The sequence below is a fragment of the Lagopus leucura genome, unplaced genomic scaffold (genome assembly GCF_019238085.1).
Source record: "Lagopus leucura isolate 7727_CA_CO unplaced genomic scaffold, USGS_WTPT01 Super-Scaffold_100004, whole genome shotgun sequence".
Lineage (NCBI taxonomy): Eukaryota > Metazoa > Chordata > Aves > Galliformes > Phasianidae > Lagopus > Lagopus leucura.
In genome coordinates this window covers 40,484,323-40,512,297 of record NW_024962264.1, presented here as the reverse complement: position 1 = coordinate 40,512,297, position 27,975 = coordinate 40,484,323, and the positions used below count along the sequence as shown (strand labels likewise).

The 27,975-nt window shown below is 37.8% G+C and overlaps 1 protein-coding gene across 4 annotated transcripts in view; it reads left to right on the top strand.

Moving 5' to 3' along the window:
- The window catches only part of MANBA (mannosidase beta), a 46,595-nt gene that overhangs the window by 12,987 nt on the left and 5,633 nt on the right, over nucleotides 1-27,975 (top strand). For all 4 annotated transcript variants that reach the window (XM_042870843.1, XM_042870845.1, XM_042870844.1 and 1 more), the window contains 10 exons: nucleotides 1,503-1,626; nucleotides 4,026-4,201; nucleotides 6,967-7,077; nucleotides 11,831-11,982; nucleotides 13,612-13,729; nucleotides 16,505-16,591; nucleotides 17,665-17,832; nucleotides 20,879-21,097; nucleotides 22,720-22,884; nucleotides 24,262-24,406. In XM_042870843.1, coding sequence (XP_042726777.1) covers nucleotides 1,503-1,626; nucleotides 4,026-4,201; nucleotides 6,967-7,077; nucleotides 11,831-11,982; nucleotides 13,612-13,729; nucleotides 16,505-16,591; nucleotides 17,665-17,832; nucleotides 20,879-21,097; nucleotides 22,720-22,884; nucleotides 24,262-24,406 — 1,465 coding nt within the window. The remainder of the gene's footprint in view (nucleotides 1-1,502; nucleotides 1,627-4,025; nucleotides 4,202-6,966; nucleotides 7,078-11,830; nucleotides 11,983-13,611; nucleotides 13,730-16,504; nucleotides 16,592-17,664; nucleotides 17,833-20,878; nucleotides 21,098-22,719; nucleotides 22,885-24,261; nucleotides 24,407-27,975) is intronic.

Below are 27,975 nucleotides of genomic sequence, written 5' to 3'. Positions count from 1 at the left end.
TTTACTGAACTATACTTCAAAATTTGCACAAAAGTACCTTCATTTGTTTTCTCAAAGGTGCTTGACTGTTCTTGGAAACTGCTACAGACATTTCCAGAAACATTTGAAACATTTTTAGTTTCAAGTATGTGGTAAAAGCAGTAACTGTGTCCCATTTAAAAGGGAACAAACACACTAGAGCGTAGCTAAATGAAGCTGGCTGCTTATCATCTTGTAGTAATGGAGAACTGAGTGCATGTTCGAGGTTCAGCATTAAGTGCAGTAAATGTATCTAAATCTTAACACCAATCTGTGGTGAAACGCAACTCTTTCTCTAGTAAACAGTTTTTAGTGATATGAGTATATTGTTCTTACCACATTATTTCTGATAGTCTCTGCTGTATTATTAGTGAAACCTGACCATCCATCAGTGATTCATTTGCTTATGTTGTGTAAAGGGAAAATTGCTTTCAATCTGATTTGTTTTCTAAGAATGCCCTGTCCCTGTTTTCACACTTGAAATAGGTGCAGTGCTCGCTTCCTGGAAGGCTGTTTTGCAACTTGATAGGCGGGCAGACTGACTCCAGCAGTGCAGGGGATAGGCCAGACTTGTGCGATGTGGTTTGCCAAAATTAGTATGCCTCGGCTGCAAGTTATTAGTCTCTAAATTTAGAACTATAGGTCACTCTACAAGACTTTAAGGAGATCTATTGTATTTGCTTTGAGGGCTGGGGCTTGCGAAGCTTGGAGGACAGCTGAATAGATGTCTTCAAGGGGTTTGTTAAGTAGAGATCTCACTACATTTGAAAAACAGCTAAATGGAAAGCACTTCTGTGCCCAGCAAGCATTTTATAATTCAGATGGTTATTCTCTTAGAATCAAAACTAGGATATTCCTCAACTGTATTTTTGTTCCCTTTGTTTTTGTACGAAGGAACTGCAAAAAAGGGGAAAACAACAGTGAACAGAACTGAACTGCACAAATAACCAGACATGCACACCTCTTTCCTTGTACTAATTTATGGCGTTACCATGAAAAATAGAGGTTAAAATATTTTAGATATGCCCATGATGTTTCATCATTCTCTTCCAGAGCTTCTCTTGGTAATGATTTGCTTTCTGCTTACTTTGTCTTTTAGTTATGAAATTAAATATTGACCTTAAAACTAAGACAATTCAGAGCAGAACTGAAAGTAACTTTCTGGTTTCATTTTTTTCCATCTTAACATTTCATTTTATTTTTAGTTGTTGGGAGAAGTGATTTACTCTTTTACTAATACTAAACTTTAACATATGTGGAAATTTAATACAAAGTTGTATTTTTATATAATACAGGTAGTAGCAACAGAGTTCTGAGTAAAAGGAAAAATACTGTAGGCTGTTCTAAATTGAAGAAAATTGGAAAAATTCTTTCACTGCATGATAATATTTCATTTCTAGATAACAAATACTTCTCATTTCTGCTTCAGCATCAGTTTCTGTGTGAAAAATAGACAATTATAGTGTAATTATTTTGTATTCCAGGAGCAGTGTTCATTTAGTTGGGACTGGGGCCCTTCTTTTCCCACTCAAGGAATCTGGAAAGATGTGAGGATTGAGGCCTATAACCATTATCATTTGATTTACTTTTCTTTAACTCCTTTCTTTGGTAAGTCACGTTACTACCTTTTATTATTTGTTTTCTGGAAAACAAACCACTTTATTGTTAAGCTATATTAACTGTTCATTTAGAAAAAGGTTCTGTGGTTTTATTGTCACTTTGTTGTGCTTACCACAGCACACACTTTTAGGTCTTGAACCAGCACTTAGTACAAACAGTACTGATTAAAATGTTAGAATTTAGAATCTTTTTATGCCTGAAGATCACAGAATAACTTAAGAAATACTATATAGTGTAACTGAGGTTAGTCCCAGTTCACCTGTTTCAGAAAAATTCTTTTTTGTTGGCATGTATTTTTATTCCCAATAAATGAGTCTCACTTCTGTTGCACCTCCATTTGAAACAAAGACAAAGCTACTATGGAAATTTAATTCAGTGTTGGGAACGCAAATGCAGAGCAAGCAGAATTTCAGGAGCACTGAATTTTCAGAGCACAATATGAAGCTTGAGGCAGAAGAGCAGTGTTCTTATACTGTGGTAATTTGTTAAGGCTGCAATTTGAGAGGACAACCTTCTGCATTCTTGCTATCTAACTTACCCAACCGGTTTCTTCCCTGGATGTGTTTTTTGATTTTCCTCTCCTTTGTCTTGAAGATTATTGCAGCTGAGCAAAGTACTTAATTTTCTGTCAGAACTTTCTGCAAAAGGTAATGTAGCCCATTGGAGACCACCTGCACATTTTCACTGCCTGTTGAGCCCAGTCTTCAGTGGAGTAAAGGCTAGCATGTGAGTCCTCTGCACTGGGTTGAATTTCAGCCCTTGGGAACAGAGTTTTTGTGTAGGAATAAAAGAGGAAGATGTCACTCCCTGAATGTTTTTAAAGCTTTCTGATATAGCTGCAGATCTTAGTTAGAATTAACGTGACTGGAATTTCCATGGAAAGCCCCAGCACCGGCTCTGTGCTCTCTAGGACTTAGTTACAGTAATAATCTTTTCTGGTCCCTCCCACATTCCCACAACTCCACCTTCTGGTAGGCAGTGTTACTCTCTGAATAGCTTAGAGAGCAAACCTCTTTCATTCCACGGAGAGTATTTTGAAACCAGAGCCACAGCATATGAGTATCCATACGTAATAACATTTGAAAAATAAAGAATAAATAAACAACTTGAATTTAAACTGGCTATGTGCTTACATTGCTCAACAGATCTGGTGTCATTGCCTTTTGACCACTGAGTCTGTAAAAGATTCACTGTTCTTGATTTCTGTGCCTAGATTCTGCATTTCAGCAGTAAATGGGTAGGCTGGAATTTCTTTATTCTCTTGGATGGAAGGGAAGATGCTCTGTAACTACCAACCTTTCTGGTAGTTTGTGTGGGTTTATCTTTTAAACCCTCCAACATTTCTGAAAATTCATCTTCCTTGGGTAATGCTGCATGCAATACAAACTTGCAAACCCATTCACTGCTTGTAGTTCTAAAAAATGCAGTAAAAGTCACAGCAAGGCCAAATGTAGTTGTTTGGTTTTGGAGGAAGCTCTTTTTCCCTGGAAGAAGAGCTAGAATGTGTGAATATGTGAAATACGTGATGAGCAGCTTATGGATACAAAGTGTGTCTTAGTTTTAGTTTTCCTTGTTTTCTGCTTTATAGACATTCATCTGTTATATATGAATATAGCAGTAGCCAGGATGTGCCTGTACATAGATAATATAATTGCTGGGATAAGTGAGAAATTAGAACATTAGACTTGAGTAACCTTGACCCTGGCTTGCTTTGTTTGATAAGTTGTTTTGTAAAGGAGATGGCTTGCTCAGGTAGCAGTGGGGAGAGGTCTTGGGCAAGTTGTTGACTTACTTTCTCCACCAAACTTTAAGAGCAGAAGGATATAATGATAGAGCCCATCAAGTCTAGACACAGTGGGTCCTATTCATTCTCAGCATAACTCCATTCATTTTGTTTAGTGACTCTGGGGTAAATTGGGCTCAGTTTCTGTTAATACTGGTTCTGTTTCATAGACAAAAGTGATTGTACTTCCTTGCGATTACGATCTTTCCTAAAGAGTACCATGTTCGTATGAGTGCTGACTAAAAGCAAATATAATGTCTGTGGGAGTAGGTAGAAAAAAGAAACATTTTCCTAATGATAAAGTGGTTGGTGTAATATTCTCTGACTTCTGTACAAAACTCTGAAAAAGCCCTGGATAGCTTTGGAATGAAAAGCATTATAAAATACAAATCACATTACGTAGTTCCATTCTAAGTCAGAAAATCTAATCTAATATAAAATGCACTAAGTAAGATTAACCTTGTAGGTCTGGTTCAAACACTACCTGAAAATTGTTAAATTTAATCCGAGCTATTTAAATTGTTTCTTTGATGAGAGATCATGTTAACTAATAGATACATACACTCAGTTCCTGTATTCCCATTTCTTCTTCCCCTTTACTAAGTGAGTAGAGCTCAGCAGTGGAGTCTCGAAATTGAGTCCATCTTTAATGTAGTCGGCTCCAAGCCAATTGCAGGTCTTGCAACTGTGAACATTCCCAAACTGCAAACACAGCAAACATACAGTGTGAAGCTGCAACCTGGTGAAGGCAGTATTGTGCTGCTTGTAAACATCAGCAAGGTAAGGAGCTGTGCATGAGAGCTCTAGCCAAATGCAAACTGTACTGTAGCACTTGGTTTTCAATGGGTCTTTCTGCTTCCATATCAGTTTCGCCCTCTTCTTTCTTTCTTTGCTCCTGACTTTGACAAGTTCTGTAGCCCTTACAGGATAGGAAAAAAAGTTATTTCCCTCACTAAAAGCTGTTTTGTTTTGTTTTGTTTTTTTTTTAATCTGTGTAGCACAATATCAAAAAAGATGCTGAAGCCTTTCCCTTATTACAGAACAAAACAAAAAGATCATTTCCTCATGGCCATAAATTTTGTGCGCCATATTTCACTTAACTCTTCTGGCAGTAGGTGTCCTGTCTTTCATGCCATTGTTTATCTGGTTGATTGGGACTGGAATATAATGCAAAGGAAAGAGAGGAAACATTCCTCAAACCTCTCAGTAAATACTCTTTCATGTAAATAAAAGCAAGAGAACCATGTGAAGAACTTGACTGGCAGTAGTGTTGGTGGAAGTTTTGTGTAGTAATTCCTTATATTGGCTTTGGGTAGGCAAGGGCTAGAAGGAATTTTGGAGGTTAGAGAAAGCTCTAATGAAGAGAGAACTCTACTGTTTGTTATACACCCCAGAGATAGAAGACAAAAGAATGGGCTCACCTTCAGAGAGTTTTGGGAAACAATCCAATGGCAGGCTCAAATCACCAGCATTATTTCCCTTCTTGAGTTCTTGTGGTTTTTTAGAAACTGTGTTGAGTTTTATGACATAGATGTAATTAAGATTAAGGCAGTGCCAGCTGCCTGTGATATTGCTGTCCCTTGGAGCCAAGCAGGACCTGTTGTCTGCTTTGCTGCCATAGGGCACAGCCAAGTTTGTGGACAAGCAGGCTGGGGCTTCAGATAGCCCTGGCACTTAGTAACATCTTAATGTCTGTGACAGTTGTTGGATGTTATGCTGGCCTTTACCAAAAATTTTCTCTTTTGCTGTGTAACTGCATTTGTTTCCCCAGTTTGAATGTCTTATGGGCATATTCCTAAGTTACCTTGTCAGTTGCTTCAGTGGAGAAAAAGCATGTTAAAAATGAACAGGACATTTGTGCTTCAGTATGCATGTTCAGTGATTTGCCTGATGATGTGCTTTGTTTTATTTTGACGTAAAGCAGAAAAGCATGTAAACATATGATTTTTATTAGTTTTATCATCAGATGTGCAAGTTGTGTGAGTAATTACAAATACCTAGATGAATTTTAAGCAATCATTAGTCTCTGCTTAGCCTTTCCAGGGATTACACTGTGCAAGCACGACAATGTGAAGCTTCAAAAGTGATTGATTTAATCACCCCACCCCCAACTTCAGAAGAAATCTGTTAGTGGGGTATAACTGTGAGCTTGTGAGGAAGCACTTCCTTCAGAGCAGAAGCAACAGTGTGTTGTTATTCTTTGTACAAGGAGGGCTTTGCTGCATGAACTCACGGCAGCTGATTTTACGAGAAGCCCTGCAATGTGTTCTAACATATTGACGAGCATAAAGGAGCACTTGCTCCATACGACAGTCTTCTGAGGTGCTTGTTAAATAGTGAGACCTCACCAGAAATTTGTTTTTAGTTGAGAGCTTGTTGCAAATTATGTTAGAAAGTCAGTAGGTGCTTGAGTAGTGCATATAAGCTGAGATGCTTATCTAGAAATCCCCACACAAAGTGCTGTGTTGCTAATGTGACAGTATTTTGCTTATCAGCTAATGGTGACGATGACATCATTATTGACCAATGAAACATTCCAGCTGTCCTAGGTGGCTGCAAATGCTCCCTTGCTGTTGGGGCACATGATGATTTTGTGCTGCCATCTGTATCCATGCAATTCAGAGATCAGCACTTCAGCACAAGCAGTTATGATAACTCCAAGGAAGCTGAAATATTTCTAAATATGTTAATTATTATGTCCAAGTGTGGCTACAGCAAAACATATTGTTGGGCTGCTCTCTGGTCTCCCTTTATACAGAAAGATTGAGGCACTCCTTTCATGACTCTATTCAGTGCTGATCCCTGCATTGTTTGATTGCACGCATTATTGCTTTCTTTCCACAATTTTTGTGTTGTGGAAATATTTGCTGGCAAATGTTGGCAATAGGACTGAGCAGCAGAAGTAGGCTATTGGAATGAAAATGCATGTAAGTGTAGGAAATTATTTATATAAATACTACTCTCTGTCTAGAAAAATGAGAAAATTAAACCTTAAAGGTAGCTCTTTTATGTTTGTGAAAATCTTGGAGTACTATTGAAATTATTAGGAAGCACAGATAAAAAGCAGAAAGCAGTGAAATGAGTGAATGAAACCTCTTATATGAAACAGTCTGCCCACATACTACCTAGGTCACAACTGAAAAATGTCACCCCTGTAAATCTGATTTTGCATAGGTAAACAGGACAATTAGATGAGGGGTATGATAGAGGCTAATAAGCAGTGTCTGCTTCTGAGACTCAGATATTAGAGTTTTGGAGAAACGTTCTATCAGCCATCCTCTCTGTCTATACACACATATGCACACATATACATGCTGATGGCCGGTTGTGGACTCAAAGTGAAGTAGTAGCTGAGACGCAAATGAGAGATCAATCACACTTTAACCACTTTTCACCTCAGTGCCTCAGCTGGAGCAAGCCCACTTACCTTGGCTCAGCTGAGGCACATAAACTCATCAGGTCTCTCAAAGGCAGCTAAGCCCCCAGGTGTGTGCTATGTCTTTACTCATAAAAACATTCTGGCTTTTTCCTCTTGCATGTTCAAGAACTCTACAGTAGAAGCTTGGTGGCCAAATGGACATGGAACACAAATTGGATACAATGTGACGACAACCTTCGTCATGGAAGGAGGATACCAGATTGAGAAAATTTCAAAAGTGAGCCCTTCAGTTTCTTTTATAGCTGGCATTGCTCTACGTGTTGTGTATCTAAAGCTCTGAATTGTTTTGCTGGATTATAATATGCATGTGAAAGCACTGATGAGAAACAAGGGTTTTTCTTAATGTCACAATGTATGTTTACCTGTTTTGTGGTAGCTTTAGCCTTCATAGGCGTCTTTACTTTCATTCAGACTAGAAGGTGGCTCATAGTTAGTTGGAAACATCAGAAAGGAAAAGATCTTTAACCTTTCTTCCTTTTTTTTTTAAAAAAAAAAAAACAAAACTCTCCTTTAAACTTGATCAGTTGTGGTGATGTTTTTATATTGTGTACTAGAAAGCTCATTTACATTTCTATAAACTATAAATGTTGGGGAAGGTTTATTGAACTTTTCTCGCTAATTCACATTAAAAGAAAAAATTGTGGGATTGGTGTAATCTTAAGAAGCTAACTTCTAAATTTCATTTGTTAGAATGTGATAGAAGTGCTTCAAGTTCTAGAAAAGGTAACATCTTAAAACTGACCAGAAAAGTAATATTTAGAGACAAGATATCTGCTTAAGGGTTCTGCAACATACTGGCTGTATAATTATCTGATTGTTGTTACTAATAAGCTCAGAAGAGACAATTTCCCACTATCCTTTGGAGAAAAACAAATAAAAAAACAGTTACGAGTAAGACTGAGCCCCTTATGCCATTAACATGTGGAAACAACCATGTAAACATATGCATTAGGTGGTTCTGAGGTATATTGCTTCACTAAAATCTTGTCACCAGGCATCTAAAACTGCTATTTGCTATAATGTTTGTTCACATAGAAAAAAACAGGAGCTTCTGGAGTCTCAGACTTTATAGGGCTAGTAGTTAGGCTGATTATGAGGTCCTAGGAATAGTTCTTTGCTATTTTTGGTGATAAATCTTGAAAAATACCATACTAAATAAACACAGTGTATTGTGCTTGGGAAAATAAGTAGGAAATACGTCTAAAAGCCTGTATTTAAAAACAAATAAACACATTATTACTGTGTAAAAGCTGCAAGTTTCCTCATAGGGAAATTGTTTCAGTTTGGGTAATTCCATCAGGATTTTTCATAGATCTCTAGGGGCATACAGTCACAGGGGTTTAATGGTCTGCAAAAGATACTTACAAGCCGTTTTTTCCTCAAAGGGAAAGGCAGAAAAGAGCAAACGCACTGCATTGCTGGCATTACGAATTAACCACATACGAAGACTTTATAGATTCGTAGTGCAAAGTGTAGTTGTCCTTCATGTGTTCTCTGAGTCTCTGTCTTGGATTTTGACATGTCCCTGCCCTGAGCTGTACACGTGAATGAAGGCTCCATATGCAGTTTTTTTCTAGCACAGTTTGTCCTCACGTCAGCAGAACTGAATAAACTTTGGATAGTTCAGGAAACACTTGCAGTGACAAACATTTCTGAAAGTTTCTGTAAGGTTTTTGCTGGGAACCTGGTGCTGTGTTCTGGTGAGCAACTAATAGATGTGAAATGTTTTTTGAATTTGTTAAGTCTCTGTATGGATTCAGAGTATCTGCATATCTTTGGACAAACAAAAGCTAAAGGGTAACAACTGTGTAAGTAAGAATATGCAGTGTGAATCTTATCTAATCCAACTGTCTTTAGCAGGGACTATTCTGTTTTTTTTTATATGTTAGTCTCCAAAACATTAGCTAATCCTTTGGGAAATCCTCTGGGTAGCCTCCCAGTGTGTGCTTGCAGAGACCTTTGGGGCTCTGGCCCATTCTGCTGACCCCCTTTGACTGAAGAAGTACCTACACACTGCCATTGAGAGCAGCAGAAAAACAGAATAGAGCCAACATCCAGGATGACGTGGGTTTCTGTTTTGGTTTTCTGTTTGAATACTCTATGTTGGACTTTGTTTCTCAGATAATATAAAGCGAAATCATAGACAGAAATTGCGTTAGAATGAAATGGCTTTTCTTGAGAGAGGTTGAGTTCTATTTGCTATTGATAAATTCCCTGATGTAGGCATGGCAAGAAGAAAAGTATCTCTTATACTTTAGCATAATACTTTCAGTATTCTTTACTATCTCTTTCACTATCTTTTGAGGCACTTATTTGATTTTGGAATCAGTTTCTCCATCTTTCTATATACTTATTTCTTCAGCAGTATATTTCATTATTTCATGATACTATTTTAGTACTTGGATCTTAACCTCCAACCATTGTTCCTTCTGTGTCTCTATACCCACTTCTCCCCCAGGCCTTTTAACGTGATTTACAAAAGCCTCTCCGCTTGATTTGGTAATTTTCACACACATTTCCATGCTGCATGCTAGTTAGTTAGATCACTAGGGCATTCTGTGATTTTATTTCAGGTCTGGGCATCTTTGTCCTTGTTACTTTTCCTAGTGCTAAATCAAAGAACACCAATTGGTTCCACAGCCATTGTGTACAAACCCCTTGTATGTGACTCAAAGATACATATCTGTTTCTTAATTGTTGAGAGAATCAGATAAGTGTTTGTTTTTTGGTGGCTAGAAAGCTTCTTCTCCATGATCCAAGTCTGGGATTAATATCAGTCTTTGGAGAGCAAGATATGTGATGCACATTGCAATGTTAACGTGGTCAGAGCCATAAGGATGCATAATCGAGTATGCCAGATCCTAGCAGTTCCCCCCTGACTTTCTTTGACTCTGCTTGGTAGAAGAAAGCTGCAGTAAGAATGGGAAGAGGTGCTGTGTTCCCAGGTGTGCCCCTGGGGAGCAATGGTTTGGGAGCACAAAGTCATCAGACTCTGGGATCCCAGAAATGTGAGATGGGGCTGAGGAGCTTTTCCCTGCACTCGTGCTGTGTGGGTGGTCTTGACTGAGTGTTACAGCCTAATAAATTGCCTCTGATTTGGCCAGTTGCATGAGTTCCACTTGATGAATAAAGCATATCGCATTACTTCTGTTAGTAATATAAATACTCCACTACAACTGCACTCTGAGACAGTCTCAACCTGCCTGATGACAACCATTAAGAGGACCTCCCAAATACACATCTATAAATCTCATTCCATTTTGTGCCACGAAAAAAGAGTTGCACTAGACTCAAAGTAATTTAGTTCACTAGAGGAAGGTCAGAACTCTTAAGTTAGTATAGTACTCATGATGTAGGTTGTTTTTTGTTGTTGTTTTTTTTTTTTTTTTTTTGTAGTCTTCAGCAGTTAGAATGGTTAGAGTTGTATGATTACTATTTTTTTTCTAAACTTCTCAGCTTAGAATGTATATGCAAAATTCTACGAATGGGTGGAAGATTACTGCCCTAAAGCTAAGTTCATCGTGCTGATCTGTTTTCAGTTGACCCATTGTGCAGAAGGATTGCAGTCGAAAAGAGGTAGAGGTTGGATACTGTGCTAAGCATTTCTCTGAGCTAAGAAATATTGGCCAGGGAACCAGAAGTGTCTTCTCACTGGTCTGATTTTTGTAAGTTTTTTTTTCTGTCACTGGGAATTTCTTCAGTGTTGATCCTTTACAGTAGTGGTGATGCTGAGATCCTTTTGCATTTAATCTACTGTTATCCTTAGAGCAATGCTGTACAACACTACAGGACCTGAGGTACAGTATTTATTTTTTCTTTTAATTTGTATGTTCATTGCCACAGTGCAGAGGGATTCAGTTTGAGGTGAGCGATCTGTGGTCTCCACTCATGCACCTAGTTTGCATTGCATCTGTCCAGGGATTTAATTAATCATTGTTCTGTTGACTATGAAGCACTGAAGAAGTAAAAAAAAAAAAAAAAAAAAAAAAAACCAAGGTTTTTTTTTTGTCTTTACTGCCTCAGACAGGAAAATTATTTCCAATCTAAACAATTATTAATAAGTTAAAAATTTAATAATCACAGTCACATAGTGGGATTAGTTACGTCCCAGTTTAACTACAGATCTGTTTGGTGTGTGAAATAAAGCATTACATTTCATTTTAAAGGCAGACATATCAGTTACTTAATTAGGTTAAATTTAGCCAGGTTGACAGACAGATACAGTCCCAACTGTATCTTAAAGCAGAGAGAGAACAGTTTGTACTCTGCTATTATGTTTTCATAAGGTCAGCTTGTAAATAGTCATTTGAGAAAGAAGTGGTTGCTAGCTTAAGGGTAGCCTAGACAAAAACAGTTTCCTGTGGTCCAGCTCCAAACTTGTTGCTTAGTGTGCATTGGCTGAAATTTTGTTTGTTTTCATTCACTTTATTCAGTTTCCCAAATTTCTCCCTGTGATAATGAGCAACAGGTACCAGAAGCAGAAAAAAGGAAAAAAAATTTCTTTCTGATCCAGATAAGTTAAAGCAGAAGAAGGGTGTGAGGGGGAAAAAGTAGTAGAAAATCTTCCTGAAAGAAGTGTATTCTGTAACACTTTGCAACTGCACTGGATCCAAATGCAATAGGTGGGGAAGATACCTCTGCAAAATAAGGGTTTGGTACAATGTGTTACTGCAGTCCACCTCGTACTGCTTCATGGTACTGCCTGTGTGTTGTGGCAATTGAGATACCTCTTCAGAACAGCACTGTCACTTTAGCTGAGATGAACTCTCCTAAAAGACCCAGAATGATTTCTTGGGAAGTCATCTTCTACCTGCAGTTAGGAGGAATGTTTTGCTGTTGAAAAGTACCGTAAGAGATGAGGCCACGTCTTCTGACTTCTTGACTACTTTTAAGTTATTCAGTTCAATTGCTTGCGTTATAGTTTTGATTTTATTTTGTCTGCTTTAAACCTATGTTTTATGTCTTCACAGGCCTATTTTCGGACAGTAGAACTTGTTCAGGAGCCTATTCCTGGGTCTCCAGGTCTGAGTTTCTACTTCAAAATCAATGGCCAACCCATTTTCATGAAGGGCTCAAATTGGATTCCAGCAGATTCTTTCCAGGATAGAGTGACCTATGACACGTAAGCCACGTCTGATATTTTCTTAGGAGAAAGGATCACCATTACCTCTTCATGTTTGCCCTTCAAATGTTGACACTAGTGTGGGTGGACTCCTTTCAAGATAGGTGTAATGCAATAGAAAGTGCAGCTATGACAGCAGAGCAGCAAGGTCCCAGGCTGCAGCAAGTGAGGATTCACTCAGAGGCAACAGCTGTGGGCACAGAAAGGAAAGAAGCTGCTTACCTTCAGAAGGCCTCAGATATGCAGAGATCTCCAGCAAGATACTCTTGCCTCTACTGCCAATTCTTAAATGAGATCTGGGAAGGAGTGGATCCTGACTCTGCCCCTTCCAGTCACTCAGGTGTGTTGCATGCAACTGAGTGCCCCTGGATTGGCCCTGCCTTCCTAGCAGGTGCTCAATCACTGTTTCAAGCCATGACTTAGCATTTTTGCTGCAGTGGAACACAAATTGCTGGGGCTAACGCTCTCAGAATTAAGACTTAACACTGCAAGATCTGAATGTTGTTCAATGCTAGTAAGTGCAATAGCTGATGGTAGAATGGTTATATGCTGTCCACAGGTTACTGGCCTTTCTGACATTTTTTAAAATAATCCTCAGGCTATCTGTTCCTATTGCCTGGAATGTACTCGTTGACACTGACAGGAAGAGCACTTAAGCCATGTTCCAAACTTCCTAATGCAGGGATGGAGAAATGCACAGAAGTCTCACTCTTCCCTGTTTGGTCTGCTCTTGGATTTTGCTGATATGGCACGCAAGAAGTGGGATGGAGGGCATGCTATATTTTGACTAGCTTTGTTAATAACATACAGTATTTCCACACGTTGTTCTGCCAGTACTTAAAAAGGACTTACGTAAGTTACTCCAGAAGTAATGCCATCTATTTATTTCCATGAAAACTACAATACATACAAAGCACAATAACGCTATTTGATAGAGAAAATCCTCAACTATGAAATATTCTTTTTCAGCATAAACACCACCAGTAATTATGCGTTTTCACCAGCAATGAAAAGGAGCCTGCATGTTGTGCTCATAAAAAATCTGTACCAGCAGAAGTGACCCTTTGTCTCTTGCCACTGCTGAAACACACCACCCACCACCTCACTGTGCTCACATCTGCTGTTTGGTCTCCATAAATGTTCAGCAAGCATTGATGAATTTCAGTGGGTGCAATTTTTTCTGCATGGGAGGAAGTCAGTGATACACCTTTGCTTCACATGCACTTCCATATCAGGTTCCAGGTTGTCAGTCTGCCCCTCTGCTGCCATCTGTTGCACAGCAACAAAATGGAATACTGGTGGGAAGGTTCAACCTCTACTGCCATACCACTACTATCTGCCCCTGACATTGTGGTCAACATAATGAAATAGGAGGCATTACTGGTACAGCAGCCCTCGTGCAGCTGACACTTCATCTATTTTGTGTTTACAGGACCAAGTAATTTTGTTTACACAAAAAATTGCTTTTTGAGATCTCTCTCCAGACATGCAGGATTAGAAGGTATCAAAATAGACTGGCTTCTGTCTGAATTACTTGATTGCTTTTCGAAGATGAATGTTTGAGATTTTTTTGTGATATAACCTTAGAAACTGCTATGAAGGTTGTGTAAATCTTATTGTATTTGACAGATTATGGCTACTCTTGAAGTCTGCAGCAGATGCTAACATGAATGCACTCAGGATTTGGGGAGGAGGAATATATGAACAAGATGATTTCTACGACATTTGCGATGAACTGGGAATAATGGTAAAAAAATAATAATACAGGCTGTGTATTTGGAAATATGAGCTTGTAAATAAAAGTCTACTGTATATGAGTCATATAAGAGAATTTGACACAAGTTCTAACCATCTTTCCAAAGGATACATGGTGGAGTACCAATCTGAGAAGTTGAATCAATCTTCTATATGTATATATGGATGTACACAACTTACAGATAAAACCTTCGTATGTGTGTATATATATGTATATATATATAAAATTTATTTTTGTAAATATATATATTTTTAACTTCTTGCTCATTACTGAGGCTGTCTGAAACTGGAAGTGATGTTTTGGACTGTTTATATTAGCTTGTATTTTCCAATTAAGGCTACAAATCTGCGGCCTTCATTTTTTTTATTCTGCCACCCTTCTCTACCCAGAGTCTCACTTTGGTCTTCCTTTTCTCCCTGCTGTCTCTGTTTTTCTGCTCTTACATTCCCAGGAATCTGAGCTAGAGGCTTGTGCCTTGAACTCTCCATCTTCTGTTCAGACCCAGACTCTCCAACCTGCTCCAGTTCTACATTTTCTATTCTCTTGGGAAGGAATGAGAGAAAGAAATGAATGTCTGAGTAACTGGTGTTAGTGCTGTTACTTAATGCAGAAAGTAAACATTTATACTGTGTTGATGTGCACTATATAAGAACTTCTGTGGATTACTGTCCTGGAGTGGGCATCAATAGGGGCTTGCAACAATTAGCTGTGAAACAAATACGTATGGGTGGGGGATTACTCACAAACTCAAATGGTAGTTCTGCCACAGCTGTGGGCCTCTGTAGCTGTGATTAGGAACTTACTCATGTGAGAATAGCTCTGCTGAAAAACTTGAGTACTTCAGTATATGCCCCAGTTTGAAAGCAGAGACCTTGGAATCAGATCACTGTGAGAATTTAGGGTCTAATCTGTTTAACTTCTGTGCTTGCTTCTGAGTAATCAAAACATCAAAGAAAGTAGTCGTGTTTTTCTCTGCTCGGGAAATGAACGAAAATTTGGTTGGTTGTTTTTCTTTTTTCTTTTACTCAATTTTCTTTTTTAAATTTCATCTGGCCTGCATGGTAGACTTTATCTAAAGGGCCCTTTTGAACAAACTATAATTGAATGTAAATATAGCTGTAAGGGAACACCTGCTGTAAACATTGATAATTTTAGATGAGTATCTTTTGATTATATGAGTTTGGAGATAAATGATAATAAGCTTTGATGAAATAGGGACTACATGAGTGAAGACTGAATTGCACCAGGTATTAAAATCCCAAGAAGCGCATTTGGTCTTTGCAGCAGTGAAGAGCAGAGAAACAAAATTGGTACCTTGCTGCCTTCTGCTTTATGTGCTTGCCAAAAAAAAAAAAAAAAAAAGTCATCTGAATGTGTGCCTTGATTTTCAAGGCTTCTGAGCACTTGCAGTTCTTTCATTTTTGACACTAGAAATCTAAGTAGGCCATATAGATCTGTGCCTGGGCAATGCTCAATGCAAGAAGTAGATCTTATTCAGCACTGAGAATAGCAAATAGATACAGAAAATCAGATCCTTATTCTGGTGTGGGGTTATGCTGGAGGACTTTAGTTTTACTCCTTCTTGCAAAGACTTAAAAGAGCATTAGAGTCAAACTGTGTGTAAGGAGAAACAGTGATGGCTCACTGAAGGAAACAACAGGAGAAGTAAATTTGGTACAGAGAATTTTGATACCACAGTCACTGAAAGGTTCTTAGTAATTCTTCAGCAATAGCCTTGCTTTTTCTTAGAGTGTTAGACTGGAACAATTATTAATAGATCTATTGCACGCATTTTTGTGGGAAACAGGGAAAAGTAATGGCAAAATATGTCATCACAAGGAGAACAATTTAATGAGAAGCAGGGCTGGCTCTCACTGTTATTTATGTAGAATGACGTTCAGAAAACTGTAGTTTGTTGGAAAGGACTCACTATATCGATAAGCTCTTTCAAGCTTTTCATTTGAGATAGGTTATCAGGAGTTTAATTTATGACACTTAAAAATGAAATACAGGACAGATAGATCAAGAAATCCTGCCCATCTCACTGGGCTTCTTCCTTTCAATTTTTTTGTAATTCTTCTTTAAGTTACAACTGAAGGAGTTTGTTGTTCTCCAGTGTTGTTCTCAAGATATCTGCCTGATCTTTAAAGGAAGAGATCACCAGCTCTTAAACTAGATTCTTTGTTTCTGCCTCACTGAGCACAATTTGCTCTTTTTAAGATCAGTCTGTGCGTTTGTTGTGGAAGCATTGTGTTACAAAATGTACTTGAAGACCTGTTAAATGTTCTTGGTACCACATCACAAGAATTACTTTCTTCTTTTAGTAAGTAATGTGGATTTGGTGTTACACATGGAAAGCATTAAATTTGAAATTGCTCTGTTCAGCTGGAGGCTCCCTCATGGTCATAGCTGAACAGAGCATGGATTCTAATTATTCTGTTGAATCCTATTGAAATCCTTCTTATTGAGAAATACTCTACTTGTCAGTGAAGGCTGTCAGAATCTACTTTCTAAGGGTGAATATTTTGTAAGTCCTTATATTGAAGAAAACCACATTTGAGTATGATCATGATGAACGCCACGGAGAGTGTGGTTGTTTTGGTGATGCTTTTCAAGAACAACAGATACGTTTCAGTTTGATTCTCTTTTAGATAAATAACTTCTGTTTTGGGAAAGTATTTTGCATCCCAGTAAGCATCTGTTTTTCAAATATGAAAAATGATTTACTAACAGATTATTTTGTATTTTCTTTCCTATTTCTCATAGATTTGGCAGGATTTTATGTTCGCATGTGCCCTGTATCCAACAGACCAGGATTACTTGGAATCAGTAAGAGCAGAAGTTTCTCATCAGGTATTTTGTCCATGTGATCATAACCTAGTATTGACTGAGAGAATAATTTATGAGGGCTGCTCCAAAAGTAATTCCTCCTCATTATGTTGGCCCATGACATCAGAAGTGGATGTTGGTGGTATGGTAGTAGAGATGGAACCTTCCTGCCAATATTCTGTTAAATTTTGTTACCGAGTAGCAGATGGCAGCAGAGAGGCAGTCTGATAGTATGACACTTGACATGGAAGTATGTATAAAGCAAAGGTGTATCACTGAATTCCTCAATGTAGAAAAAATTATACCTGGTGACATTCAATGATGCTTGTTGAATGTTTAATGGAGGCCAAGCAGTGGGTGAGAGCACAGGGAGGTGGTAGATGGTGTCTTTTGCATTGCTGTCTCACCACTGCTGAAACACAAGTCACGTTCCAGCTGGCCTTGCAGATTTTTACAAGTGCAGCATGCAGGCTCTTGTTCATCACTAGTGAAAATGCACAGCAACTGGTAGTGACTCTGTTGAAAAAGAGTGTTTTGTAGCTGAGAATTTGCCCTATTAAATGGTATTAATGTGCTCTTTGTATCTGTTTTATTTTCAGTGAAAGTAAATAGGAGGCATTATGTTCAGAGGGACCTACACGTTATCCTAGAAATGCTTATTTGAAAATATTTGTTAGTGTGCATTTAAATAGCAGACACAAAATGTAACCATGCTCTTTAACTTGCTTCTGGTAGTGAGGCAGAGGTATAGGTCTTCCTTGTGTCCAAACTGCTCTCGAGGATGTTTAGTGTGAGCTCCAGTGATATTGACTTGTCTTAGCACAGAATTTACCCTTCATATGTGGCTGAACAGATGGGGATAGAACTACGTGTGCATGGTGGATGTGTGCTGGGATACTAAGTATACAAAAGTCTGGGTCTGATCTGGAACTGGCGGAAAAGTGGACGCACTGGATAAAAACATGGAACTTGTAGGCGTAGTATTTGTAATGTGCATGTGAACTTGTAATTAAAGTAGTAACAAATAGATTATTATTTGTTTTTATTTTTTAAGATAAATTGTTTTCCTTGACTTCTGAAACTGAATTGTTTTTCAGGTAAGGCGGTTAAAATCCCATCCATCGGTTGTTCTGTGGAGTGGTAACAATGAAAATGAAGCAGCAATTGCAAGTAACTGGTTCTCCATACCACATGCTGACAGAGAAGTCTATATCAAAGATTACGTGATGCTTTATGTGAAGAACATCAGAGAAATAGTTCTTGCTGTAAGTGATTTCAAGAAAAAGGGGGGGGATGTGACTTGGCAAAATGATGTAATATTTGCAATTTGAGCTACTTGGGATTTCTCTGCTTTTGTGTAGTTTTTTTCTTCTTTTGTTTAAATAATCTTTGAAAATGAAAAAGAGCATGCTGTTGAGGAACTGCACTTTCCTCGCTTGTGTAAGCTACTCTTTAAAATCAACAGTCATCCTCAAAACAAAACAAAAAATTGTTTTTGTCTTTACTGTCCTGTGATATGTAAAGATGACCTGAAAATGTAGATGATTTTGCCTCCTTTTCCTTTCCTATTAAGTGTGCTCCACAAATGCCTTCACTTGCAGTGGAGATAAATCAACTTGCCCATTAATTAATCAAGATGATCGATTTCCTTTGTCTTGACTTTGTTGATACATGCTGTAAGATGGATTAACAACCCTCAATCTTTTAATTGCAGTTGAAGAAATTTGTGAAAATAATATTCCAAGTATGTGACTGGAGTGTTTGGCTGAAGCAGGTTAAACAAAAGCTGTGCCAAACTTTGTCCTTCTCATGTTCTTTGGTCATTATTTTGTTTTTGTCGTACGTGGCTTTTAGGGTTTTTTTTATTTGTTTTGAACAAACTGATGATGTTTTACAGTATACAGAAACTAAATAGTTCAGATAAGACTTAAACTATGAACATGCTGACCAGAGGCATCTGAAATCAATAATGATATCTATTGTGATGTGGCATTGCTCATTTTGCACAGTTCTTGTAGAGTTGTTTCTTCTTTATTGGAAGTACTGCAGCTCATTACTTCATAGAATCTACTTTCAACTAACTTTTGTTTGCATATGTGGGGTAAAATTGATTCGGAAGTCCCAAATCGATGCTGCACAACTGTATAGGGATTATAAATGATCCTTGAACCATGGATGAGTATTCTTAAATCCCCTTTTAGCTAAGAGGCATGCAGAATGATTAAAATGCAAGAGCTTTGCCTGGCTAGTGAACAAGTAAATGTGAGTTTTGTGTTAACCTAAAAATGTTAATGGTCTTTTCTTAACCCAGTTATCCAGCATGATGTTACTGTCTTCAAGATATGATAATGCTAGTCTCTGTCATTTTCAGGATGAGATGCATTTTATGTTATGGGGGCTTCATGATCTAAATTTTCCCTTGCACTGAGCTAAGCAGTCAGCGATCAGTATGTACGTGACAGTGATGTTATTGCTTATTATTAGAGGCTATTCACATTGTCAGAGCAGTTGTACTCTGGTATTCATGATATCTTTCTGCTGGAAAGGTGTAGAAAAAGGGAAATAGTGAAAATGAGGTAGAGGAGTGAAAGAACATGCCAGAAAGGATCTGCTCTTGAGAAGTTGTACATTCTAAGTATAATGGTGTCTTACAATCAAAATGTTAAGCGGAAATATAGATGTTTGTATTTCTTAGTTTCTTTGAGCTGAGAGGTTGTGTACAGGTATGCTGTGGTGTTTCTGTGATTGGCTGTGTGACTTGGATGGCCAGTGTGCATACCACAGGGTGAAGTATTCTGGCTTGTGATAATATTTTTTAGTTACAGTCCACTTGTGTGTTATTTTGTCGAGCCTGGACACTCCTTTATTTTGAACCCATAGATTAACTATTTTGAGTGTCAGAAGGAACTGTACCAGTTAAGTGATTTTAGATTCTGTAAAATACACCTCTGCTACGAAAACAGTCTACAAGAGCTGGGGCTGATCAGTCTGGAGAAGAGAAGGCTCCAGGGAGACCTGGTGGTGGCCTTTTGGTATCTAAAGGGGAGCTACAGCAAAGAAAGCAACAGATTATTGAGCGGAGTTGGTTGTGATAGGACAAGGGGAAATGGTTTCAAACTTAAAGGGGGGAGATTTAGGTTGAATAAAAGGAAAAAGCGAAGGTGATGAGGCACTGGAACAGGCTACCCAGAGATGTGGTGGAAGCCCTGTCCGTGGAGACGTTCAAGGCCAAGCTGCCTCTGAGCAATGTGACTTAGCTGTGCATGTCCCTGTTCACTGCAGGGGAGCTGGACTAGATTAAGAGTCCCTTCCAACTCAAACAATTCTATGATAATGTAAACCAACTGAGGAAATCTGTAACTGTTGGCAGAACAGGACTGTATCACTTAAAAGACTTCTAAGTCTAAGCTAAAGACTTTGGGGAATCTAAGGTATCCTGTAACAAATTGTACTTCAGTTAGTTGTTAATCACTCACATCCAAAATATTGGAGCGGGATGGCTCTATTCTTTCTTAAAATGAAGCATGTATCAACACAGCTTTACTGTGTTGGAGCCAGTTGCTGTAATCTGTGACTGTGGTAATTCAGGCCTCTGTCTTACAAGTAGAGTGAAAAATGAATTATACGTGCAGAACAATTCCTACAGTGCTTTGTAGAGTACAGATAAAAGATATTGTACACTAAATCTGCTGAGGTTATAAATAAATGCTGCACTGAATAATCCTAAATGTAACTCCTGGTATAGTCTTGTCTACTTTGATGTGTTGAGTCAGCAATGGTGACAATAACCTGCAATGCTACTGTGCAGTCATTGGTAGCAGAGTATCTTAGTTTTGTTGAGACTAAATTTAGGTGACTACTTAACAAAGGGGGAAAAATCATGGTGATATTGCTCCAAAAGCACAATAAAAGTAATGATTTACATAAAGAGGTCACAGTTCTCAAATATTAATGTTCTTTGGGTTTATTTTTCATGAGACGTACTTTTAAATAGCTTTCATTAAGAATTTAGAAGTGTATGAAGATAGCAAATCTCTTGATGTGAGGAAAAGAATCCCTTAGAACAGTAGAGCAGGCAATATCGTGCCTAACTGTCTTCCAGGAGGAGGAATAAGAAGCTAATTAAGCTAGTAAAGATGATGACTGTCACAAAGAGGATTGTTTCCTAAGTGGTGACTCAGAAATTTGGAAAAATCTTGTTCTTCTTTGCCCTCTTCCTTTTCAGTATACATTCCAGATATTCAGATGATAAAAACCAATCATTTTATAAGGAGTAGTGGTGATGTTTTTGGGTTTTTTTTCTAATTACAGGAAGATAAAAGTCGTCCTTTTGTTGTATCCAGTCCTACCAATGGTTTGGAGTCAATTAAAGAGGGCTGGCTCGCTGAAAATCCTTACGACACGCATTATGGTGACACTCACTTTTATGACTACAGCAGTGACTGCTGGAACTGGTCAGTGTATCCTAGAACTCGTTTTGCTTCAGAATATGGATTTCAATCCTGGCCATCTTTCAGTACGCTGGAAAAGGTAAGGCTGATCTTCTGAACCTTATTATTCCCTCTGCTCTCGTTTAGTGGGGGTAGTGAATCTCTTTCCAAAAAATCATGACTGCAGCTGGGATAATGCAGTGTGAGGTGTGGTACATGGCAGGTGGGATAGAAGTGTGGTGCTGTGGAGGGAGGGAAGAAACTGGATTGTATCCTTCCAGTGGTTGAAAAATTTGCCTTGTCATTGCAAGAAAAAAAAAACAAGTTTAATGCAATTAAGGGTGTTTATTACGTCTGCCATGATAGGAACACTAGGAAACAGTCTTGATTATTTTTATAATTAAATGAATTTTAAAAATTATTTTCTGTTCAGAACCAGTAACTGGCACTTTCCACCATTTGAAGAGCCCAAGAATCTTGTATAGATTAAAATGTTAAGTTGCTGCCCAACCCTGGCTACTAGCTTAATTCCAAGTGGACTTGTCTTTCAGGTCCTTCTTCCCTTGGGTATGATCTATAAAATATAAGCAGTGTTATCACTCATATTGAAACATAGGTGGCTGTGCCTGATAAATGGAGAATGTTATGTGACTATTAATTTTAATATTAATTCTTTTTAATATATAGCTTAGTGATGATTGCCTAGCATATTTCTGTGGCTGTGTTGAAGGTCCATTTAAAAATACCAAAACCACAATCAGTGCTGATTTGTGCTGAATTTTCATTGCTTTTACCAACTTATTTGCTAATATTCAATACGTAAAGAAAAAAAATATTGGAGAGGGTTTGGTTTTGTCTCCTATTAAATCAAGATACTGTATATTGTTTGATTTTCTTTTTTCTAGTTCAAACAGAGATGCATCGTCCTGTTTTTCTGTCCATTTGTTCAGACATGAATATCATGTTGGTATGCATGCATCTGAAAGGAGTTCAAAATGTTCCTTTCAGTTTTCTGAGTTCAGTATATTATCTGAGACATAATCAGTATGATCATCCATATGAACAAAAATGAAAAATTTTAACTCAGTCTGACCTACAGTAGAACAAATTTAAATAAAAGATGTTACAGAAATTGTAATTATGATAAAAACTTAACAGTAGTAGCTGTATGAGCTATAAGGGATTGTTATCCTTAGCTGAAAAAAAAAACAACCAACTGTTTCATGTTCATTTGTTTCCAGAGGCAGATTATTGTAGCAGGTTTTGAATGTATATTACTAGAATTTATAGCCCTGCTAGCTTTTGATATTTATTAGCCTGGAAGGAATATGGCTTCTTACTTTCAAACATACTAAATGTGCAACTTTATGCCTACGTGTATTTGACTAGAGTACATTCTTTCATCTCAATTAAGTGTTTCTGATTTACTGTGAACCCAAACAAACCATTGAGGTCCTGTGGTCAAATTCAGTCGTAGGACAAATAACTGTCATGCTCCTGAGCCTTTTGAGCAGGTTCAAAAACACTATTTTCAGGTGTTTGTACAAAGGGTATGAGCAAACGGTGTTACTGACTAAAAATTCTTGCTTCACTGCATGAGGTGCTCTAAAAATGCATTGCCCTCTTTAATAATTTTGAGTGATGCCAGCAGACTGTAACAGATATCTTTTCCTGAATAACCTGTCAGTCATCATTCAAATATTTTACTTATGTTTTTAAAAGGTTTCCTCTGCTGAGGACTGGTCATACACGAGCAATTTCTCTCTCCATCGACAACACCATGAAAATGGCAATGACCAAATGCTTCAGCAGATTGGATATCATTTCAAGCTTCCCCTGAGCACAGATCCCATAAAAAAGTTTAAAGATATGATTTACCTCACTCAGGTAAAAGTGGTATCTTCAGTATAAGTAGCTGTTCGAATAGTCGCTATTAGTAGTTGAAATTGGACCTGTTGAATCTGTTAGGTAATGTTCAGTCACACAGAAACAGTTTCTGCACTGGAGTATTGGAGAGTCCAGTATAATTTGGAACAGGCTTGTCTCTCATTTGCTGTAGAGAATACAGTTTTCATCAAAGAAGATCTGGAATACTTCTTAGAGAATTTTGCAGAAACTGGCTTAGTCAGGAGAAAGTCAGATGCGTGTCTATCTTGATCTCTGTCCTCTGCAAGGCGCACTTACATTGCTGGCTGGGGATGTAGGGACATTCTGCTCTTTTTTTGGTAGACAACTCTGCCTGGGACTACTCTGTGTTATTCTTCGTATGCTTTGCTTTTCATGTGGCCCACGGGGATGTATTGCTTCTATTTTTGCCATAAGGAATACATTAGCTTTTGAAACAAAATTATTTGTAGAGGCTGTAGTTGTCTGTGTGATCATCAGTAGCTTTTATTTTGTTGCTGTCTCAAATATTAATGCTTTTTTTTCTTTTTTTTAATCAGTGGATTATATTTTGCTTTTCATCTGAAGTAGTTTTGCCTCACACTTGCTTTTTTCCTTGCAATTTCTTTGTGACTTACAAATGATATTATTAAGTTTAAAGTGCTGTTACTTTTTTGTTGTGTTCCAAGAATTTCAGAAATGCTCTTGATGGGAATAACTGGATTTGACAAAGTTTTTGATGTTTGAGAGCTGCTGTCAGCAAGTTTTATATAAAACTGAAACAGCTGGAGAGCTTTAAGCACTGCTGACAAGAGAACAAGGATAGATGATGTTGTGAAATTGAAAGCAGGGGTGAAACTTGCACAGTGAGGTCCTGACTCAGAAAGCTATGGGAGTTTCTGCAGGGTGAAATCTGTAGCAGCTTTACTAAGAAGTTAAACAATTTAAGAACACCAGAATTGCAAAAATGACAAGGAGAATAAAGTTGGCTATCACAGTTAACTGGAAGTGTAATGTTTATTCTTTAGGACAGCTCAAAGGTAACTTTTTCCTTCATTTTGTGACTTCTTTAATAAGTCCCCATCCTAATTATAATACTCTTTGTGATGAAAATAACCGGCTATTTAGCTTCTATTGAGAACGTGGCCAATGCAAAATTATTGAGAGTGTTTTTTAAAGATCAGATGGGGAAGCTGGGAAGAAACATGAATGCAGCTGAGAAAAGATTGCTCTTTGGGTGCACAGTTTTGAATGTATAATGGGAATTTGTGCTTGAAAGTATGTGTTGCTACTGTGAAGTCTGTGTTAATTGAGTAAATACACACATTTTGAAAGTAAGGTATAGTAAAATAACTGATTTTTTAATGTATTTGACTCAAGGTGATGCAGGCTCAGTGCGTTAAGACAGAAACTGAATTCTATCGTTCCAGTCGAAGTGAAATAATCAAGGGAGAAGGACACACAATGGGCTCTCTGTATTGGCAACTCAATGACATCTGGCAGGCACCTTCATGGTCTTCCTTGGGTAAGTTTTGCAGCAGTCTGATAAAATGTACCAGCCAGTCTTTGGTTTCCTCAAGTGGAAATATCAGAATAAGAAGTAAGGCTCTGCAGTCTCTCTTGGGTGACTTGGCACACTTTGTTTCTGACCATCTTTTAGAAGTGCTTTCCAGAAGAGTGTTTTATAGAATCATCCTACAAGTCTGCCAGAGAGGATAAGGAAAGGAGCAATTCCTTTACTACGGATGTTTTGCAATTGAAGTTCGGATTTAGTAGCCACCAACTCATAACCATGTTCTAGAAGGGTTTAGCTTAGAGAATTTAAAATCGTATGTAACTCCTAATTCTTGAAAACATGTTTTTCGCACTTCTCCAAAGGAAATAAGGAAATGAAGACAGATAAAGCTGTCTACTAGGAAACAGTGATGATTAAGATTAGGGGTGCAGCCTCATTTTCCAGACAAATTATGCTTTTTTTTTTTTTTTTCCCTTCAAAATTTTTTTTTCATAGAACTTCATATGACACCTCTCACCAGCATATAACTTCTGAAAAGTTCTTTGCTTAGAGGAAGATAACTGGCTGAGGTTTGGTTTCTAATTTAATGTCAGGTGAGTTGAATCTCACTTTCTGACTAAATTATTCTGTTAATATGCTATTTAGCTAAACTACATGTGGTATCTCCTTTTATTCTTTATAATACATATTCTTTTTAGCACACTAGAGTAGAGTAAGGAGGCATATGAAGAGGTAAGGAATACCTCTTCATATAAATAAGGAATAAGGAAGGAACGTGTGGTAGGAGAGAAGTGGTATGAGAGAAGTGGCTGTGTTTCATATTTTGAATATTTTGTCTGGAAGTCATTTTGAAATGGAGGTGCTGTTCAATGACAGTTAAATAGGACTTTTTTTAAATAGGAATTTTTTTTTTTTTCAATTTTAATTATTTGTCAAATATTCTGTTTTTGAAAATATTTCCTTAAAAATTTTGTGTGTGGTGAAATAAGAACGGACTAGAAAAACCTAGGAGGTAGTGTGAAGTTCTCAATCTGTCCTTAGAAAAAAATGCCATTTGGCCTTGTTTCAGGAACTTAGCTTACCCCACCTTCCCTGTCTTATTTTTAGTTCACTGGGAGTCATTTGTACCTCTCACTTTTTAGTATTCATCTAGTCAAAGGAACAACTGTGAACAGCAAAAAACAAAGCAGTACAAGTAGCAGACTATTTTATTTACAGGGGTCCAACTATAACGTTCTTATTTCTGGACTTATGTGAGGAAAGAGAATATCATAACACTCACTTCTGTGATTCTAGCAATGACTATTCTTAGACTTTCAATGAAGATTCAGAATGAAGAGAGATGCTTGAAAAAATATCTTTTTATAAAGACAGAGGTATATTGATAGATGAAGTGATTGTGAAGACCATAAATATGTATTTTCAAGTACAGAGCTGATGTCATTGTAGAAAGTGCATCAAATACTTGAATTATTCATGTGTTGTTGAAGTTAGTTTACAGAAAGGAAGCTCAGCAAAGAAGCAGCTGTCCCTTTGTTTTGCTCTATTTCCTCAGTGGAAATGAGGAAAGGTTTAATATTCATTTAATTAGGCAGTGTAGTAGAGGGATTTTTTGAAATGCTAATAGCTGAAATTATGCAAAACTTCAGATAAATTAGTTTTATTTGCACTTCAAAAACGTGTTTCTGTGTCTTGGCACAGTGGTATCACCAAAGTGCCTCTTAAATCTGTTATTTCACAGAGTCCCATGGAAGTGGTTGTATAATTTCCTGTACCAAGTGGAAATGTTTCCTTGTGAAATGGGGAGCAGATATCACATTTCAACTCACCTTCCTGATGTTTACTTGGAATAAAATGAAAACAGTGCAGTATTTCTATCTACTGTTCAGAATTTAACAAGTTGTACTACAACTGGGTTTTATTTGTTAGCACCTGTTTGTGAAACCCTTTGTGCCACATTGACTGCTTCAGCATGTGTGTTGTGTGTTTTGAAGAGTGCTGTGACAGACACAGCAATTTATCACCCTACCCCACAACTGTCACCTTAAGGTACCCAACTCAGTTGTCATGAGATTCCCTTGAAGAGAGAACTGGCTTTTATTGCAGGTTCAATATTCAAAGCCCTTGCTGACACCATAAGCTATTATGGAGAGTAATAGATTTGAATTTGTGAGAGTGATGTGAGAGAAGAACTACCTGCGTGCTTATCAGGTTGCATTCAGTGATGTGATTAATTGAAAATCTGTTCCAGGGAGAAGATCTGCTTGTTCTCACTCCTGCTATGAGTGTAGATAATTTCTGGGAACAGCCAGAAAAGGCTGGTGACATCTCTTTGCAAACCTAATTTTTATTTCCTTTTCTGAAGTTCGGTATTACGAAGAGTGCAGATCCATGTTATTACCAAGAAAAAACAATGGGAAACTTGGATTTCTTCAAGAATCCATTGAAATGTTGAGGGAGGAGTAGGAGGAGGAAAAAAATACCCCAGGGCTGTTTTAACTAATTTTGGACTGTTACCTTTGTTATGCATACCTGAAACAGGAAGGTTTAAACCTCAAAATATCTCAGGATAGCTACTTAATGTCTAGATTTCTGGCATTCATTTTTGGAGCGGGAGGAGTATTTTACACACAACTTGCCTAATTTTTAAATCAAGAAACTGACTCTGTGATGAGCTGAAAAGTGTGATTTTTTTTTTTTCTATCAGTGAGCTTCTCTGCTGTCTGAAGTTACTTTGACAGTGGTATTATTGAGATCCTACTACTGGAAGTAGTCTCTTTCTGTGTGAACCTGCTCCAGTAGTCTAGATTTGTTCATCAAGTGGCTGTAGTCTTTTTTGGGAAAGGATATATCAACCTTAGCAAGCTAATCTCAGGTAAGCAGACTAATGTTTGCAAACAGCTTAAAACAAATAGCTATAGTAGTTGAACCCTAGAATGAGTTTTGATGTGACAAAAATTTTTAAGTGTGTGGCTTGTTTGCGTTGTTTGCTGATTGAGGAGTTTTTTTGGTTTGCTTGGTTGTTTTCTTCTTGCAAAGGTATAATGCTGTATTGTTTTCTCCACAGTACAGGTTATCTAAGGATCTTTGTAGTTGCTGCCTAGGTAGAGAACCTGTTTTTCCCTTCAGTAGCTACTAAAATGTGGTTACATAAAGAAAATCAGTCAGGAATCAAGGTACAGGGGAAATGGATGGCCTGGCCCAATAGAGGATAAATAGAAATTTATATTATGCTAAGTTACAGAAACTGCTCTACTTCAATTTTTTTGTACTTAAGATAAGCAGAAGTCTAGATTTTCATCATGTAAATTAAACTGAAGAAAAAGTTCAAGTTAGCAGGCAATGGAAACCTCAACCTATTTTGGGTGTCTTGTCTGTGCTCACGGGGGGTTCTCCTCCAGTCAGAGGACTGAGGCCTACAATGGAAAGCTTCTGTTGCATGACAGTTGGAATTCCTGAAAGTCTTGTGGCAGTCCTGAAGATTTCTGAGATTTCAGACCCTCCCTGGGCCTGGGCTTGGGTGCAGTGCTCATTTCTCATGCAAGGACAGCTCCTGTTATTTTTCAGATAAGATACTG